The following is a 15,485-nucleotide window of genomic DNA, read 5'->3' on the forward strand; positions in this document are numbered from 1 at the left end:
TGGATCACTGACACAGATCCCACTGGGAGCTAGAGCATAGATTCCCCAGGGTGCGGAGTCTAAGAGCCAGCAGGTGTTCACCAGAGCCTCTAGTGGTGAGGATGGACTGCGCTGCAGTCTGGCTCCAGGTCGCGGCCCCCAGGGTCTCACAGCTCACGCTCACGGTAGACTACAGGAGAAGAGGAAGGAGGGAGCTGGCTGGAACATCAGGGTCACAGGCAAACAGGGATGGCCGGGAACAGGCCAAAGTCGGTAACAGAAATCAGATGTAGGAAACACAGCAAGTACACACAGAGGCTAACACACAGTGGTTGATCAGCACTGACTGAGGTGGCTGTGGTCACCAAAACTTGGAATGGACCATCATAACTTGGCTCAAGGATCTCCTGACAGTAGTTGGTGTGTTCCTGTATCTAATTCAGGATCTGGAATGGAAGAAAACACCTGGACATGCATTCAGGTTAATTCTCGTGATAATGTGGTTACATAATTAGTCAACACATCAGACTGTAACTGTAACTGTTGTGGAAAGTAACAACCAAGTCTGGGAGCTGAACCAAACAAAATTTCATAAGGGGATAGGGCATGTTTCCCCTGGGGGTGTGTCTGACACTGAACAGGGCAATGGGCTAACTGTCTGGCCAACTCATGTTAGTCTCTTGGGCCATCTTTAACATCCTGTTTTTAGTGTCCCATTCATCCTTTCTACCTTTCCGCTACTTTGAGGGTGGTATGGGATGTGTAGTGCCAACTGAACCCCCAGTGCTGCCCAAATCTCTTTTGTAAGGGTTGTTGTTAGGGCTGGTCCCTGATCTCTCAATATCACCTCTGGGACCCCAAATCTACATACTATCTCACTCAGTAGTTTCTTAGCTGTGGTCCTGGCAGTCGTGACCACTTCCACTAGGGCGTTTTCAAATCTGTCACTTCTTGGCACTTGAGAATGATCAATTTGCATCCTCTGGAATGGGGTATAGGGCTTTTGCCAGGTGCTTCTTCTGTGCATCCTGGGTTACATTTGGTGCAGATAATGCATGATCTGCAGAAGTTGTCGGTCAGTGGAGTAACTCTTGGTGCAACACTTGTTGATAAGAGAGTTCATAAAAGTCTTTGTCAAGTGGGCAGCTCCATGTGCCCATTGCACCACAGCTGGGTACATACTCCTGGGTAGACAAGGCTTCTTGTTGCACTCGAATAGTCCATTTCTGAGAGTTGCTCCTCTCCGTTTCCAGCTTTCCTTCTTATCCGGACTTGTTGTTTCCTGTAGTTCTTTTAGATAAACTCTGTCCACTGGGAAAGTCTGTAAGGTAAGCACGGGGTGGTCTTCTTCTACCACCCTGCTGTCCACTTCCCGTGGACCACCAGCTGTCTGTTTGGCAGCTGTATTGGCTCGATGATTGCCTTAAGCTTCCTTTGAGTTCATTTTGTCGTGTGCTTTACTCAGAATAGTCACTTAGGTTGTGAGAAGCAAGGCATCAATCAAGTTTTCACAGGTGTTCCTGCAGCCATCAGGAGTCCTCTGTTCTAGATAACACCATAATCATGGGCAATGTTAAAAAGCATATCTTGAGTCCATATGAATGTTGGCTCTTTTTCCCTCTGCCCATTTACATGCTGTAGTAAGTGCTTACAGCTCTGCCTCCTGTGTAGACATCACCAGTGGTAAGGCTTCAGCTTGTAGAACAGTGTTTTCAGTGGTGACCGCGTGTCCTGTGTGGTCATGGGGTGACAAGTCAAGACTCTACTCCTCCTCCTTTCCCCCCTCGAGAAGTGGAAGAAGGGTGGTAGGGTTCAGTGTTTGACAACTTAATAGAGTAATGCTGTCCAGTAGGAGGGAAGACAGGAGTCTCAAGTGTCTGGTAGTGGACAAGTGTTTCGGCTGGATCTTGGTTGAATATGGCAACAACGTCATGGGGAGCAAGCAGAACGAGGCAGTGTCCGAGGACCAAGTTCAAAGTTTTGTCAAGCAAGGCTTGTGTAGCAAATCCAGCTCGCAGACACAATAGGCCTCCTCTTGCTACCGCATCCAGCCGATGGGAATAATATCCTACGGGGCGTAGGCTGATGCCGTGTGATTGGGTGAGTACACCTGCAGCATGTCCCAGACGTTCGGATACAAGGAACTTGAGCATTTTGCCGTAGGCTGGGAGCCCTAGCGCCGGGGGTGGCGCACTTAAAGGCTTCAAACTTTAGATATTTCTTCAGGAGACATCTGGAAGGGTCTGATTGCAGAGCATCAGTAGGAAGGCTTCTGGAATCCATGCTCTGCACTAGGAAATTAGTCCAAGGAAAATGACAGGTGTTGAGCACCACTGCAATTTGGGCTTTGAGGCTCTGCAGCCCTGGTTGGCAAGATAGCACAACAGGCTTTCTGAGGTGACTTCAACAGGGGGTAAGTCAGCTGCACAAAGGAGAAGGTCATCAACATGTTGGAAGAGAATCACTTCCGGCTGTTCCTCTTGTCATGTGTCAAGGATGATAGCCATAGTTTTTGCAGACTGGCTTGGAAAGTTCTGTACCCCTTGTGGCACAACTGTTTAGGTATGTTTCCATTTCTTTCCGTGGATGAATGCAAAAAGGTACCAGCAGGAGGGGTGAGGGTGGACACTGAAGAAAACGTTTGTAAGCTCCACCTCTGTGAGGTATTTTGCAGTCAAAGGCATCCACAGCAGGTACCTGGTTCTCCTTTAGGGGTTCTCTTCTTGGGGTTATTGTGGTTTCCGGGGCAATGATGCGCCCTCTTTTAGCTTGACTGAAACTGGTGGCACCTTTAAGTGACCGTTGTCTTCCGGTCCTGTGGACCATAGGCACGCAGGGATTCTGTCAAGTACTTCCTGCAGTATTGAACTTGAAGTTTTTTCTTCATTAAGTGTCATCAGGAAAGGCAGAGAACACAAGGCAGATGAGTCTTCTAAAGATAGGGGAGTATGTAACTTCATCCCCCCTTCAGGCGTGTCCTGATTGAGGCCTGTAGTCTGGACAACACATCAGCTCCTAGTAGATTCAAGGGACATGTAGAGGACACCACAAATCTGGCAAGCAAATCAGGAAGTGGACTGGAGCGGGGCACCCCATCCATTCCTACGCAGGAAACATCAATAGTGGAAAGGAAAGAACTATTAGGCAGGTTCACCGCCCTCAACACACTTTTGGCTGCACCCCTGTCAATGAGGAAAGTGGTAGGTTTTTCGTCTGGGACATCTTGGGGCTCTGCATTCTTTTCTGAAGTGACCCCGTTTCCCACAGTTGTAACAGGTGATCCTTTCCCTGGTATTGGGCAGTGGTGGTGGACTAGTGTAGGCGGGATCTTCGTCATGGGTTACCATGAGGGGCGTTGGTTTTTTACCTGTTTGATTTTCTATACCTCTGGTCACCAACAATAAATCAGACATTTTCATTGAATGGTATTCAGGGCGGGCCACCATCAGGCCTTTTCTGATATCCTCTCTGAGCCCTGAAACAAAAGCAGTTGATAACATGTGTGTGTGTGCCTTTTATGAGTCTAGCATGATACTTCTTCACAGACTCCCCTTTATCTTGGGTAATATCTTGGATTGTGGTCTTCTGATCCGTCAACTTCTCCTTTGCCCAGTCGTGGAGTTGTGCACAGAACTCCACGCCTGAGGTGTAGGAAGTGGCACTTGTCAGGCAGGCATCATTGAAGGCCATCTGCATGACTGGCCAAAAGACATATCCTGCTTTGATTTGGCATAGGTTGATCAAGTCTCTCCAGGCAGCTGAGTAAGTTTCTTGTATCTGCACTATCCTGTGGTAGAAGGGAATTGGCTGCTTCTCTGGGTCAGGCAGACTTGTCACTAAGGCCGCTGCTTGTGATAGAGTAAAAGCGACATACATCACTGGTGCCCCTTCTGGTAACCGAGACTGTTGTTGGGGCAGGGTCTGGCAAGAAGCACTGTTCTTTACGGTTGCCAGCATGTGTTTAAGATCCTCTCGGAACTGAGAGTCTGGAGCCGGATTGGGGGTTAAATCAGTGGGTGGCCTTGCTGCCTGCTGTCGGGCTTCCCACTCAGATGCTTCTTCATCATTAACATATCCGGCCTGGGAATGTGATGCTCCCGTATTGGGGAAGACAGGTGTGTGGTATGAACCATCTTGGTTTAAAACAGGGAGGGCTGGGTACAGGCTGTTTAAGCTTACTGGGTGTACCAAGATGGCCGCCGGCAGGAAGTGCACTGGACTGGGTAGAAAGTGAAGGCATGGGTGCACTAAGATGGCCGCCGGGCTGAGTTGTCACAGTGGGTTGTGCTTGGGTGGTGAGAAAGGAGTGGTTGTTAGACGGAGGGCAGTGCTGTCCCTCCCCTCCTTTGTTTCAAGTTCCAACATATCATCAGCTCTGTGATACACATACATAATACAATCGCCATCTTTCTTAACTTCCTTTATCCAATTTTCTTTATCACACAGGATTTTTCTCCCTGTTTCTTCTGCAAAATAACTTTCGTCACTTCTTTCAACTTTGTTAACTATTTCAACATCTTCTTCTCTCCTTCTTTACAATATCACTTTCTGTTTCTCGGCTAACGGCTTGAGAGGGGAATACATACAACCAAGGAGTTAATATTTTTCTCAGCGTTCTTATCAACAAATTCCTTTCTCCGGTTTAGAGTTGTTCTGACCCATCTCCCCCTCCTCTCTCAGGGCCTCCTAAGATGTAACCAAGGTCTCTAACTCTGTTTTGTTCGTCTGCCGCAGTCTCGGCTGACGGTTTGAAGGGGGAATGAGGACAACTAATGGTTTGATAACCCTCCTCCCTGGCTCTCTGTTCTATCACTTCGAGGGGCTGCCCAAACCCCCCTGTCACCGGGTAATGTACGTTTAATCTCAGTACAAGCACGTCAGGGGTAGTAGGGAGCAACGGCTTGTGACCCAACAGATCCTTCGGGTAGCCTCCTTCTCTGACTTTCACCAGTCCCCACCCCCTCTCATGTATAGCAAACAATAAACCACAAATACAATCACGACAGGACATTACACCTGCCACTCTTCGAACTGCAAAATTTCAGCAGGCTAAAATAACCACAAGGGCAGACCACCCTGCAAAAATAAACCCGTTTTATAGACGTTTGCCACAAGGGAAACCAACTCATTCCAGAGACCGAAAGTTCATCTGGAGATGAGAGCACACATTCACACATGTAGCACCCTTAGACTGCTGAGTTTCGTAGCCCAAAGAATGGCAGACAGTGAACAAATACAGTCAGCAGAAACCCATCAGCAGGTTCGTTAAAACAACCTCAGGCGAGGAAATACCTGCCTCTAAGACAGTCTCAGCATACCGACAGAATCCAGCCGTCAACCGAAAGATAAGAGAGTCGTACAGTGGTAAGAATATTAATTAAACTCACCGGTACTGTTAGGGCTGCGCAAACCCCACTCTCATCAATCAGTTAACGCCCGAATGCTTGTCGCGGTATAACTTCGACTGTAGCCTGAGGTCCCGGGTTTCGGCACCATCTGTTAAGGAAATGATTAAGAGCTCCAATCGAGCCCAAGGTTATCTGCTGCTGTCTCTAATTTGAAAAGTGTTGATATGCATGCATATAAAAGTAAACACTCTGAGACACGCTCAGTAGCATTACTGTTACACTTCTAATTTATTCAAGGCGGTGTTAATGTTTTATACACACAAATACGTCATTGCTATGTTAGTCAAATAGGTACATCTCATTGGTTAAGAAGGAGAATGTTCATAACGAGGTCTGGCTGATCTTTGGTTTTATCTTCAGTTCCGCGTTCTTCTGATGTGTGGGATGCAGGGGGTACCCGCCATCTTGAGAAAATATAGGAACAGAGCAAACCTGTATACTTATATAATGAATAAGGAGAAAAATATGTATGCACATAAGAAAATAGACATTTTCAGATTACTATTATTATTATCTACATCACATTCCTTCACACTTGTTCCCCTTAGGACGGCTACGCCTGTGTCACGGTATTTGCGTTCCACTTTACAACATCCAGGGGGGTCTCTGTACAGCTGGGTAAGGAGATAGCGGGGGTTGCATGGACGAGCCATTTGCGGTGATGATTTTGCCTCTAAGTAGGAGGCACACGCGTTTCGCATTATCCATTGTTCTCCGCTATGGAAACGGGCTCTGAGGGTGAACGCGGACATTGAATCCTTTTTTTGTTCACTCCCCGTACACCTGGACAGTTTCCGCCTGCTGGGGTGCTGCTGACAGGATGAATTTTACATAGCTCGATGCTTACCCATGGACTGCTCAGTTTCCTGCGCGTTATTTGGGATGTTCAGTTCCTTTGTGGAATGGGTGGTCTGGGAACTATTATGGTTGAATTCCGTCATCCATTAATTGGATGATTTCCATGGCATAGGGACCCCTTCCTCTACGGTGTGTGGGATACTTGTGTCTATATTACAGCACATTTAGGGCAGAGTTGGTATTTCCTTGGCGGAGGGCGGGAAGGAGGGCCAGACTGCCATGTTTAGTTTGTTTCAGGTATAGTGATAATTTCGGACACTATGGACTGTCAGTTGCCAGACAGAGGATACATTGGTGGCCCTCAAGGCGGAGATCTGTGGGACGTTGGGAATGCGCAAGTTACAGCTTAAAAAGCTACAATCACTTGGGTAAGTTAATTTTGCATGTTGCATTCTCCCCATGGGCTGTTTTTTTTTTTTTTATGCAGCGGGGGTTAAGTCCTCTACACACTTTTTCCGTCTTAATCGTAAACATCGGGAGGACTTGAGTGTGTGTGTCACACATTTTGGTAGAGTATGATGGGAGATCGGTTTGTATGTCAGAGGGGGGGTGAGCTAACTCGAATTGGGGGTTTTACGGATGCTACAGGGTCATCAGGTTATAGGGCTTTCTACCAGGGAGTTTGAGTGCGGCACCTTAGCCGCGTTCCTGGTTAGACGCAGGGTTTTTTCGATAACAGAGTGCTCCTGGTGCTTCTTCTGGTAGTGCTGGCCATGGAAATCTGGCGTGAGTTGTTTGAAAATAAAAAAATTAGGGGGGGGGGCACCCATTGCAGGGGCATGGGTCTCAGTTGTCCAAGTTTCTGTTTTAGCCATTTTTGGGGGTCTACGGGCAGCGTTTTTTGGGGGGAAAAAAACGAGAGGGAGGGAGGGAGAGGGAGGGAGAGGGAGGGAGAGGGAGGGAGAGGAGGGGAGGGAGAGGGAGGGAGAGGAGGGGAGAGAGATTTTTTTCTTTCAGATGGAGTGCAGCATGCCTCATCTGGATCTGGGATTACTCTTATGTTCTGGGGGCCAGGCGAGCTGCTGTTAAGAAGGATGGTAGGTAGCTCGGCATTTTTCAGGGGGGAGGCGGGTGTCCACTGGTTAGGGGTACCGGGGATGAGGTGGAGCAAGGAAATGCCTGAGGTGCATTACTTTGCACGCCTTGACAGGCCACCGAACATTCTGGTACTACATGTTGGGGGGAATGATCTGGGGGGTTCGCTCCAGTAGCAACCTCATTCGGGAAGTTGAATTCGTTTTCCGGCATCTCTGTACAGCCTTCACGGATATGCTGGTCTTGTAGTCCGACAGGGTGGCTCGGACTACTTGGCGTATGGCACGGTCATTTCTGAAATTTAAAAAAAAAAAAAGTTTATAAAGTGGTGGGTTGAATTTGATTCGTAATGGGGCATGGTCATTTGCCATGTAGTATTGGAGTCCGATATGGGCGGTACTACAAGGTGGTATAGGGGTCCATTTATCTGGAGTGTATATGGATTTGTGGTCCCTGGGGGTTGCATGATGGCATTCAATGTACATTGCGGGTGTGGAGGGGGCCCCCCCCAAGGATAAGGTGTCACCTTTGTGGGCGGTGGTTGGTCTTTTGAACGTGGAAGAAAATACGGTTGAGATGGAAGTGTGGGGGCTCATCGATGGTATGTGCCCCTCTGGTGTATTCCAGTTACTAAGGTTAGCTGGAATACGGTAATGGTTGCACTGCGGGTGTAGGTTGTCTCCGAGCTAGTGTCACGGCTAGAGGCCTGGTATGGTAAAAGGTCCCGCAGTGCTACAAGTGGAACAAGTTGGAATTCAGGCTGATAAGTTGTTTTTGTTAATAAAAAGGCTGCTATGGCCATTTGTATAAGCTGTTCGTTATTTCCGGCCGGTACTGGTCCCTTTGGTGTGGCAGCGACTATACAAACGTGGAGCCTTATCCCGACCACTGAGTGAACTGCACAGGACTTCACTAGCCGTTCGTTAGTTCCAGCCGGAATCCGTTCTTTCGGTGTGGTAACAACTAGTCTCATCCCTATCACACAGCAACAGACTAATACCGAGCCGGTCTCCCAGCTGAAGACACCTGATCAGAAGAATGACCGCAGCCATCAATGTGGTGAGAGCATCTTTAACCCACCTGTTTTACCTATATACGGATGCGCCCAATATGTTCCTGTATTACCTCTCCTGTTGGTATTTCCAGGAGACTTATCTGCAGCGTCTATAGTCTATGATCTGGGAGCGTTTGTATCATGTTTCATTACACTGTTTGGCTTATCTAGTGCAATCCTTTCTGGCTACTAATTGGACATTCTGAGGCTTTTCTTTACTATCTAATTCATGGACTTCCTTTCTTTATTTTAACACCCTCAGTTAGACCAGGACAGCAATCCAGTCCTACATCCACCCAGTATATTCCATGTTTGCCATGTGACTGAGCATATTTATTAACAGGAGTTCCTTACAGATATCTTCAATCTGACTCTGATTCTGTTGCTAAACGAATATGCCTAAACAACATTAATGCTTGAAAGTGGTGATTGGGGTGTGTATATGATATGCGCACGCCGCAGCCTCTGACGTCACTGATTGCTGGGCGGCCGTCTATTCTAGCAACCAGTGCTGACTTCGGCGCCCCTTCTCTTACAGCGCCGGGGCACGGTGCACCCGCCTAGGGTTGGCTCTGTGAGGGCCTGAATTGCTGACATGTGGCTTCGGATGGGAGATCTGAGTGTCTGACCTCTGTGTGGCAATCCTGGTCCTACCATAACTGACAAAGGGAGAGTCTACAGTGCATCTGGTATCACTGAGAGAGGGAAGGCTGAGACCACAGACACCCTCTTATACCCTCTTCTTGTGCTCTAAGTCAGCTGAGTGCCCACACAAAGAAGAATGCTGGCTAGTGTTCTTAGAGCTTTGTCCAGACCCTTCCACTACTTTACTGAGGGACATTGCTCTGTGCTGCTGTGAAGAAGTCTGCATGTGCCTTTGCAAGAACTTTTGTCAAGTTTCACTAGGAAAGGAGTTTGAGTCTTCAGTGTGAATAGTTTAAGTTGGAAGTATCCCACTATATCCCTTATCTACTATCAAAGTTTTCCAATAAAACAACAAAACAAAACCCCTAGACTGGTTATTGGAGTAACGAGCAAAAGTGTATGTGCCTCTGGCTGTGAGAATTTCCTTGTGGCTGGCTGCGGAGCAATAAGTGGGGGAAGACCTGGGCAACATACCAGCGGCTCCTACGGGGGAAGCGCTACAGTAAGGACATTGGACCCAACATAAACAGCGGCTCCTGTGGGGGTAGCACTACATATAGACATAGTCTAGGAGGGTGGATAGAACCAGAAGCCATCTGTGCACACAGCCAGGTGTGCTCTGAATCCCCCCCCCCCCCCCCAAAAAAAAAAAAAAAAAAAAACTTTGTGGATTTTGGTCTACGGCTCATTTCATTCCAGACATCTGTTTGCCCCATATTGGCAGTGTATGTCCACACTCTTAAAGCAGAGTTCCAGGCTTTTTATGTTTATTAAAAGTCAGCAGCTACAAACAGTGTAGTTGCTGACTTTTAATAAACAGACACTTACCTGTTCCATGGTCCAGCAATGCGGGAGCAAGGAGTGCTTAAAGCGGAAGATCCATTTTTGGGTGGAACTTGCGCTATAAGAGTACTTAATTTTAACAAATATTAGGTTGTAATATGTGGGATAGAGTAGGTACTGGCCAGAGGGGGATTACTTTGATACAGTTGGTCGGCTTGAACATGTATTGCCGTATTATGTGAACTAAGAATCCCCTTTTTTTATGAACAAGAGTTTGCTATGAATTTGAATGGGTTAATAAGTGGGTACACCTCTTTAGTATCTCATGTGATGTCCATGTTAACGACATAAAGGGTGGTAATCTTTGCCCACCATCAGATATGATACAACATCCCTGCCCTTTATGGCTTTAGTAGAACCTCACACAGTTCTGACACTTGCCGATATTACCAGCCCACCTGGCTGCCTCAACTACCAGCCCACCTGGCCACTCTGAAGAACACCCCAGGATAGGGGATCGGGATTTAGCACAACGCTGCAAAACGCATGCAAAATGCTACGTCTGGCTGTCTCTCCCCTTGTATGCCCCTGGGTATGCTGAGGTACTCGCACTGTCCTTTGCTACCTGCTGCACTGGGCAAGACTTCTGTTCTGGCCCTAAACTGTCGAGATCTTCCCCTGCCAGCCCGAATGTCTTCTGCACAAGACCCAAAGGTAATGGAGGTTCCTCTCTTAGGCTTTCTCGCTTTCCTTTCCTTAGCTCCCAGCCTGGAGGCAGAGCCCCCCCAGCCCCGTGGTCCTCCCCCAGGCCTCATGACAGCAACCTCAGCACTCCATCTTCAGCCCCCTTCCTGCTGGTCAGTCTGCCCATATTTAAGTGCTTACCCACCCACCCTGCCAGGACCTTCTGCCTGGGGATTGGCCAGATTCAGTCAAGTATGCAGATCAGGACCTCCTGGCCTCCGCCCACTAACTTACAGAAGCTTCTCCAAGCCTCTTGATCAGTGAAGGCGAACCTTGGCACCCCAGATGTTTTGGAACTACATTTCCCATGATGCTCATGCACTCTGCCGTGTAGCTGGTCATCATGGGAAATGTAGTTCTAAAACATATGGGGTGCCAAGGTTCGCCATCACTGCTCTAGATCCAGGGGAAGGTACTAGAGACCTGCCCAGTAGAGCCATCCAGCCTGAACTGCAATAACCCTAAGTACAGACTCGCACAAATACCATGAGACATACACTAAATTAGTGTGATCTGCACTCCATTAGATTAATTTGAGGACAAGTAAAACATCAGGGGTCCTTTAGACCCCAGATACCTAATTAAAAAGAGACTGTCGCCAAAAAAATGGCACAGGGGATTTTTTTTGTCCCCGATCTGATGAAAAAAAAAAAAAAAAGTCTAGCGAAAAAAAGACTTTAACGTTACACCCCACCCCACACACAAAAGTACATTATTAGTCCATTATTCACTGTTAACTCTAAACCAGTGGTTCTCAACCTCAGTCCTCAAGTACCCCCAACGGGCCATGTTTTCAGGTTTTCCTTTACTTTGCACAGCTGCTTTAAATCAATATCAATAACATGGTATTGATAAGAGCTATTTTATCTAAGGGAAGTTCCCAAAACATGGCCCGTTGGGGGTACTTGAGGACTGAGGTTGAGAATCACTGCTCTAAACTGATGGGGCTGTTGAAATATTGCCTATGGAAAACTTGGGATACTCAGGTTTGCCACATTTCACGGGCGCATGCAGTTTTAAGGTTTGACATGTTGGGTATGTATTTACTTGGCAGAGGCCGCGCCCCAAAGCATCCCCCCCCCATGTTGAGGGTATGTGACCTTGTATGGTGGTTCAGGAGGGGGGTGCTCACCCACCCCCCCCCCCCCTTTCTTGGCCTGCCAGGCTGCATGCTTAGAAAAGGGTCTGGTATATATTTGGGGGGCGCCTTTTTTTATTTTGGCGTGAGGTTCCCCTTAAAATCCATACCAGACCCAAAGGGCCATTCGTTAAGGAGGCAGCGGCCGGCTTTCCGGCTCGCTCCTTAACAACCAGCTATTCACTGGTTGTTAAGGACACCGGCAGCCCTGCTCCTTAACGCTACAGCTACTAAACATAGCTTACACACTAGCCTAAACGCTGGGAAAAAAACGCTAAAACATTAGCATTTTTTATTTGACGTTTATACAGCAGTTTTTAGCTTTCTAGTGTACATGAGGGCTAATTGTTTTGTTGTGTTGTGTTGTTTTTTTAATGCCTTTAAGCTGCTTGCTCTTTGTTCAAAAGTGCCATTTCCCCAAACTTTCGGTTGGGAGGACACACACTGAAAACATCACCAATACCATTTGTTCATTAAGTTACAAACGCATGCATGACCAGCATTATATTTCAGTTGGTCCAATGCCCCACAGCTGCCAATCAATCCCTGTTGAGGAAAGTATAAAAACATGCAAAGTTTTTCTTTTTAATTTTTTATTTATTTTCGTGACCAGTCGTTTTACAATTTATTCTTCTTAGAACATGGAATATTTTTACGCAAGAAGTCCTGTATTATTGGCCAGCTGATTTCCTGAGCCTGGCAGTGTGGGACAAGTTCTCCTCCCCACATTATCAGATTTGGTGGTACAGATATTTTTGAAACAGGGCAGAAAGGAGAACACGGAGGTTCTAGGAGGTGTCCAGCTCCAGGATAACTCTCTATGTACACATCCATCTTGCCCCACTTTTTTGCTCTGGCTGATGAAAATCTAGCAAAATGTAAGCTTTCACAGGACTGATCATTTTCTCCCACCAGGAAGAGGATGGGACCTTTAGCCTTTTCCACTGGAAGTATATTGGCCTGGTTTTCTGGTTTTGTCAGGTCTTCGAATGTGGGAGATAAAATACAAGCTTCAGAGCGTGTTATAAGTGTCCTCTCTCTTTGGTATGGAATTCCAGGCAGCATAAGGTCCCCGTAACTGAGGGTGCTGCCGGTAATTGCCACGGTTCCATTGATGCACACTGTAGCAGCAATCTGTGGTATAAAAGACGCCATGGCTAGAGCTATCTCAGCTCCTTTGCTCACACCTATGACTCCAACTCCACTTCCGCACACCTGAATGACATTTAGAAACAAAGGTTAATGTCTGTTAAAGCTTAACCAACAGCTAAATGCACATGAACTATACATATATGAGCTGTCCTATCTGCCAAAGACTTCTGATTTTGTCCAGCTATTCTTCTGATTCGGGGGGGGGGGGGGGGGGTGACACCATTTTCTGTGATGAAGATAAAAGCAAAGTTTTTGCAGTGGATTGATTAAATAAGTGGATTGTGGGTGCAATGTCAGGTTCCTGCAAACTCTTCCTCTAGTTCCCTGCCGTACCAAGGTATGGGCTTTCAGTTGGAGAGCTGCAGGGAGTGTCAAAGGACTATGTGTGGTCTGATTACCAGACTAAGCAGACTTGTATTTCACTGAGTACTACAAGTCCATCTGCTGCAGTGGAACACTGGACTTGCATACTTGCCAACTGTCCTTGATTTGCCAGGATAGTCACGCTTTTTAGTAAGCTGTCCTGCGATGACCCTGTCCATAGCAGCAACCATGCCTGCTCTAACTCCCATCTGATACACCATCCCTCCACTCTGCCTCTCCTTGCATCTCTCCTGGCCCTCTCCAACATCTCACCCCCACCTCTTCACTGCCCCCCAAACTCTGATATCCCCTCCCCAGCACTGATCCCCTTATGGATCTTCTGCTAACGACTTCTCCTCCTCTCCCCTCACGCCACCTACAGCTGCTGCAGGGGAGCCACAGGAGCATCAAACTCAGTAAACAAAAGCCCCCACTGCTATTCAAACCCCCCTTCCTGTACATGAATCTCCAGCAGCACTGATCCTCTGCTGTGTGCCCCCCTTTTCAACCCCCCCAGCACTGTTGGCTGGCTCCCCCCCTCCTGCAGCTGGAGCGGGAGATTATTGTGGATGGAGTGGGCGGGGGGGGCAGTTTAACAGCCCCTTCCTGAATTAACACATTAAGTGCTCGGTACCGATCAATACTATGTTCATTTCTCATTGAAGCATAGTAAACTGTGTCTACTATGTTTCAGTTTGTGAATGAATAGGAGCCTCTGTAGTGCTTCTATTCATTCATTTGCAGTGCAGCTGAGGCTGTAGAGAAAGGGACTAACAACTCTGTCTCAAAAAAGAGACTTCGAGGGTATGATAAGATCCCTGATATCTCACCAAAGCCCCCCAACAGGGCTGTAAAAAAAAAAAAAAAAAGTAAAAATAACAAAAAAATTGTTACGTAAATACATAAAAATAGTAATTCTGTGAAAGCTAGTTTACGCTACAAGAAAATATATCAGCTGCAAACACATCCAGTGTATATATTCAAAATATGTCAATTGGTCCTGTGCTATCAACCTCAAGATAATAAACAAAACTTTAAATAACATATGTAGCGCTGGTAGATTTGCGATCTACCATATGTTAGGTAAATTTAGTAACTTGTTCGCTAAATAGGTTAGGTTTGCCTCTGTTCCAGCTTGGCTGACGTTGTGTGTGTTTACATATTGACCGGTGGGTGTCGCTGTTATCACTGGTCAGTGTTGCAAAGACAACGTGTAGAGGCGTATGGATGCTTTTCTGTCCCGGAGACAACTCGGTGGAAGTGGTCCTCCGAGTTGCATTCTGGGCGAGGGTATTTATGGGACAGACGCCATATTGTGGGGTTCGTTTTACAGCCACCTGCTGGCCCTCCTGAACGACAGGTAAGAAAAGCCTGGAGCAGCCGAATAAAATGAGGTATGTGCAAGGCGCACATGACGGAGGTAACAGGGTTAATAAATGAGAGGGTGGAGACAAGGTGCCGAGGGGGAGGATAACACAGGGAGGGGACTGATAAATAGTAGGCCCGCCCTGGGAGGTACAAGCAGAAAGTTGTGGAAAGTTCCCGCCCACCCTCCCTAAGGTTGTTGTGTTTTACAATTGTGCGTGGTGGTTGTTTAACTGTTTTTACAGGTGTGAGATGCAGAGATGTCGTGGCAGTGGCGGGCGTTGGTCTGCGCAAGGGAAGGAAGATGGCAAGTAAGAGTGGGACCTGACGTTGTATGGGTCCAGATGCTGGTTCCCGGCTAACGGAGGTTAGCCGGGAAGTGATATGGGGGCACTGCGGTCACTGGCAGTCTCTGAGCCAGCTTGTCGGCTTGAGGCCTAATTTTGGATATATTTGAGATGGACTGCAGTGCCATATTTTTTTGGTGATGGCCATCGGATTGAGTGTCAAGATTTTATTGCCCAGACCAACGCTCTCTTTTTTCCGTACGTTATTTGTTTTGTTTATTGATGGATATTTTTCAATAGTTATTTTTGAATAAAAGTATTTTTATATAAATAAAGTAGGCTGCTACGGCCTTTTATACCCCATTGAATGGTGTGGTCTTAATTTATAAGGGATTAAGAACAAAGGGGGGTATAGTTATGGTTAGAATAACATCTGGTATCCAACAGTCATGCGTTAGAGAGAAATCTCGTGGTCCTCCGTTCCGGAGGGGTGGGCCCAGAAGCTTGTCTGGGGCCTACCACAGCAGCCGAGGAATGGTCCTGAGCTGTCTGACAACCGAGGAGATCCCAGGGGAGGACCCTTCATGGAAGGATCATGCAGCGTGCTGGTCTGGAGAGGGGCCTGGTGACTCGGTTGGAGGACGTATCCTAAAAGTAACTATACAGCATAGTGT

The 15,485-nt window shown here is 47.3% G+C and overlaps 1 protein-coding gene across 2 annotated transcripts in view; it reads right to left on the minus strand.

Moving 5' to 3' along the window:
- Window positions 1-12,259: 12,259 nt before the first annotated feature.
- LOC141131797 (acyl-coenzyme A amino acid N-acyltransferase 1-like) overlaps window positions 12,260-15,485 on the minus strand; it is a 43,052-nt gene continuing 39,826 nt past the window's right edge. For both annotated transcript variants that reach the window (XM_073619504.1, XM_073619495.1), the window contains exon 4: window positions 12,260-12,859. In XM_073619504.1, coding sequence (XP_073475605.1) covers window positions 12,263-12,859 — 597 coding nt within the window. In that variant the 3' untranslated portion in view covers window positions 12,260-12,262. The remainder of the gene's footprint in view (window positions 12,860-15,485) is intronic.

This window comes from Aquarana catesbeiana, linkage group LG01 (genome assembly GCF_042186555.1).
Source record: "Aquarana catesbeiana isolate 2022-GZ linkage group LG01, ASM4218655v1, whole genome shotgun sequence".
Lineage (NCBI taxonomy): Eukaryota > Metazoa > Chordata > Amphibia > Anura > Ranidae > Aquarana > Aquarana catesbeiana.